Genomic DNA, 3,226 nt, shown 5'->3' on the forward strand with positions numbered 1-3,226 from the left:
TTATTTTATTTTATTTTATTTTATTTTATTTTATTTTATTTTATTTTTTTCAGTAAAACATCATTTAGAAGATGGAATTTTTGTTCAGGTGTTTTACACAGGCGTTCCACAGGGTCCAGAAAAATAACATAAGCTGAAAATCCTTGATTCTTTGTACTGCCCAGAAGAAACATTAATGGACCCTAAGCATAATTGTATCCTGTACATGGAAACTAGAAGAATGATGTCCTTGATACATGTGATTATATGTGGAAATAAAGTCTGGCCTTTCTATACTAGACTAGCAGCACACTGTAGAGAGTTCTGAGTTTCTCCCTGTGCCTCTCACATGAGCTAATTGGCAAAGGTGACCAAAAATTTAAGTCCATTGTAAGCATGTCATGTATCTTTATCTTGAGATACCTTCTCCTTGTTGATCATATCCATTTTGTTAATTACTTGAAGGATTGAAACATCAATAAAAGGAAATATTATTTATTTTTCAGCAAATTGAGTTTGTAATGTTATTATCTAAGTTAATATTTATATTTCTTTCACAGGAACAGCATAGCAGCCTCAGCAGTTTGTGTTTTCAACTTGAGTGCCATAACTCAGGCATTTAATGGACCTTTCAAGTACCAGGAAAACTCTCGCTCTGCTTGGCTTCCATATCCCAATCCTAATCCAAATTTTCAGGTACAGATACATATGAGAAAGATGATATGTATGTTGTTGTTGTTGTTTTTCAGAATGTTGTGTAGTTCATAGTTATTAAGACCAGTTTTCCAGTACCTTACAGCACAAGTCTTTAAAACTAAAATTTTTAAAAATGAAGAAAGCTTAGGAGTTCCTCCCAATTTCACATTGTTAATTTTGCCTTTTCACAAAATAATTTGGGTTGAAAAGTGTTGTTCTTTCAAGAGTAGGAGGAAAAAAAGTCTTTACTTCAATCTTCTGTCATAACAAAACACAGCTATCTGTCAAGGCAACATTAATCTCTATCTCAAATATAATCAGATTGCTATTTTCTTTTGTACTATGTGCGTGCTATTACAATCAGGAAAGGAAACAGTATTTGACAGAAAAAAAAAAAGAAAAGAAAAAAAAAGAAGAGTAGTCAGTGTTACATATATTTCCCCATGAGGAGTTTGAGTAAAATAATTTGTGAAATTGTGTCCTCCTCATTTGAATTTATCTGCCTCAGGTCTTGTAATAATCTGTGGTTGGCTGACAGTATACAATGAATTAGTTCAAGGAGAGTCAATCACTGGAAATTTTTAACAAAAATAATGGAATACTTATGGTAAGCACATAGCCATTTGTTGTGACTTAGTCCTGGTAGGTAGATAAGCACCACACAGCTGCTCTCTCACTCCCTTTCCTCAGTGAGACAGAGGGAGGAATGTATGATGATGAAAAGTTCATGGGTTAAGACAAGGACAAGGAGATCACTCACCGATTACCATCACAGGCTAAACAAAGTCAGAATTGGGAGAGCATCTTAATTTAATGCCAACTACTAACAGACAAGAGCCATGAGAAACTGAAAGCAATTTAAAACCACTTTTCCCCATCCACCCTCTTCAACCTCCTTCTTCTAAGCAGGCCAGGGGAACAGGCAGTTGGGGCTGTGGTCAGTTCATAACATTTCATCTCTGCTGCTTGCTCCTCCATGGTCACTAACTGCCTCTGCTCTGTGTGGTTGCCATGGGCTGCACGGGATGGCCTGCTCCTCCGTAGGCCTCTCTGCTATTCTCAATCTATGATTTCAGGAGTTCAACGCTGCTTCTTTAACAACCTTCCCCACCTTCTTGTTAAGGGCCATGAGATCTTTGTAGGCATAAAACAGAACCACCCACCAGGGACTACAGGTAGTTTTAGCTATTACCTGATTTATGCAAACAAAGGAAAATAAGGAATTAATTTGCTCTGAATTACAGGACAGAGCCTTGTTACTTTGAATTTGGTGCTACTGTCAAGTGGCAAAACACCATTTAATTAAGCCATATTGCAGAAGCAAGCTATATATGTTCATAACTTTTTGCATTTTGCAGAAACATTTATGTTGTTATAGTACTGACTTTAAGAGGGTCTAAGTAAGGCTGAACTTTTGGAAGAGGAATTCTGAAGAAAGGCCTGTTTGTAAACGTCTTACCTTCTAAGTGCAATTCCAGTGCAAGTCATTCATCTCTGCCTTTAAAACCTTTACTAATGCATTAGTAATTATTGTGGGTGCATCCCATACAGAATGATACACGCCAAAGAAGCTGGCTGTCTAACAGTGATGTTAAAAACAGTCTGAGACTGTACTGTACTGCCAGTGCTCATCTCTCGTTCCCAGTCCAGGCACAGAGGTGCTGAAATTCCTTGCTTGGGTAGTCTGGCTGATTTTAATATGGCTGGTACTTTCTTTATCAAATTTACAAGAAGAGCAGCAGTGGTTGTATAAGATCTCACAGAACAGTTTTGCAGGCCAGCGCTACTTTTAAGAGCTGTAACATGGCCTTTTAAAACGCATTATTGAAGCCAATTCGTGTTAACTGATCTCTAGGTATCATTAGTGATGCCAAACTTCTGTTTTTTCACTGGTGCTATCTTTTATTCTGTTGAACTTTCTGTCAGATTTCTGGCTCTGTGAGCACAGTGCTGACATATACCAGAAGCTAGTCTAATGCACAGAGCTGGATGTAACCATTTTTGTGACTTTACAGTACTCTAGAATACACATTGCATGGAGAGTGGATATGTACATTGGCTGAATGACTGATTTTCTTTCCCAAAATGAGTTCTTTTCTTTTGTAGCATGGTTATAGTAAAATACCTGAATTTCTGTTTGCGTAGCCTCTGAATTTGATTTATCCTCAGAGCATTCAGCTGCTCAGCATTAAGAAAGAGAAGCATGTGATTGTGAAGGAAGACTACTTCTGGATGGTGATAGTTACATCAGACATTGTATTTCCAAGGCTGGGTTACATTAATTTAATATTTTCCAGATTGGAATACCACTGAAGTCCCAGTCTTAAAAACGCTGTTTCTCTCCAGAGCTCACTTTCTCTTTACACAGGACATTTTCCATTGTAAGACCAACGACAATGTACTATGAGCATTCTAGCTGGAATCTTTCTAGCCTGATATACTCAGAGAAGTTCTTCTTTGGCACAGTTGCTTAATTTTTTCACTGGCCTGACATGCAGGGTACTCACAAAGCAAAAAAAAAAAAAAAAAAAAAAAAAAAAAAGATTATTTT

At 37.1% G+C, this 3,226-nt stretch overlaps 1 protein-coding gene across 3 annotated transcripts in view; it reads left to right on the forward strand.

Annotated features, from left to right (window-relative positions):
- SEMA5A (semaphorin 5A) overlaps positions 1-3,226 on the forward strand; it is a 314,328-nt gene that overhangs the window by 195,610 nt on the left and 115,492 nt on the right. For all 3 annotated transcript variants that reach the window (XM_042869442.1, XM_042869444.1, XM_042869443.1), the window contains exon 10: positions 540-675. In XM_042869442.1, the coding sequence (XP_042725376.1) occupies positions 540-675 (136 nt within the window). The remainder of the gene's footprint in view (positions 1-539; positions 676-3,226) is intronic.

The sequence above is a fragment of the Lagopus leucura genome, unplaced genomic scaffold (assembly GCF_019238085.1).
Source record: "Lagopus leucura isolate 7727_CA_CO unplaced genomic scaffold, USGS_WTPT01 Super-Scaffold_100002, whole genome shotgun sequence".
Lineage (NCBI taxonomy): Eukaryota > Metazoa > Chordata > Aves > Galliformes > Phasianidae > Lagopus > Lagopus leucura.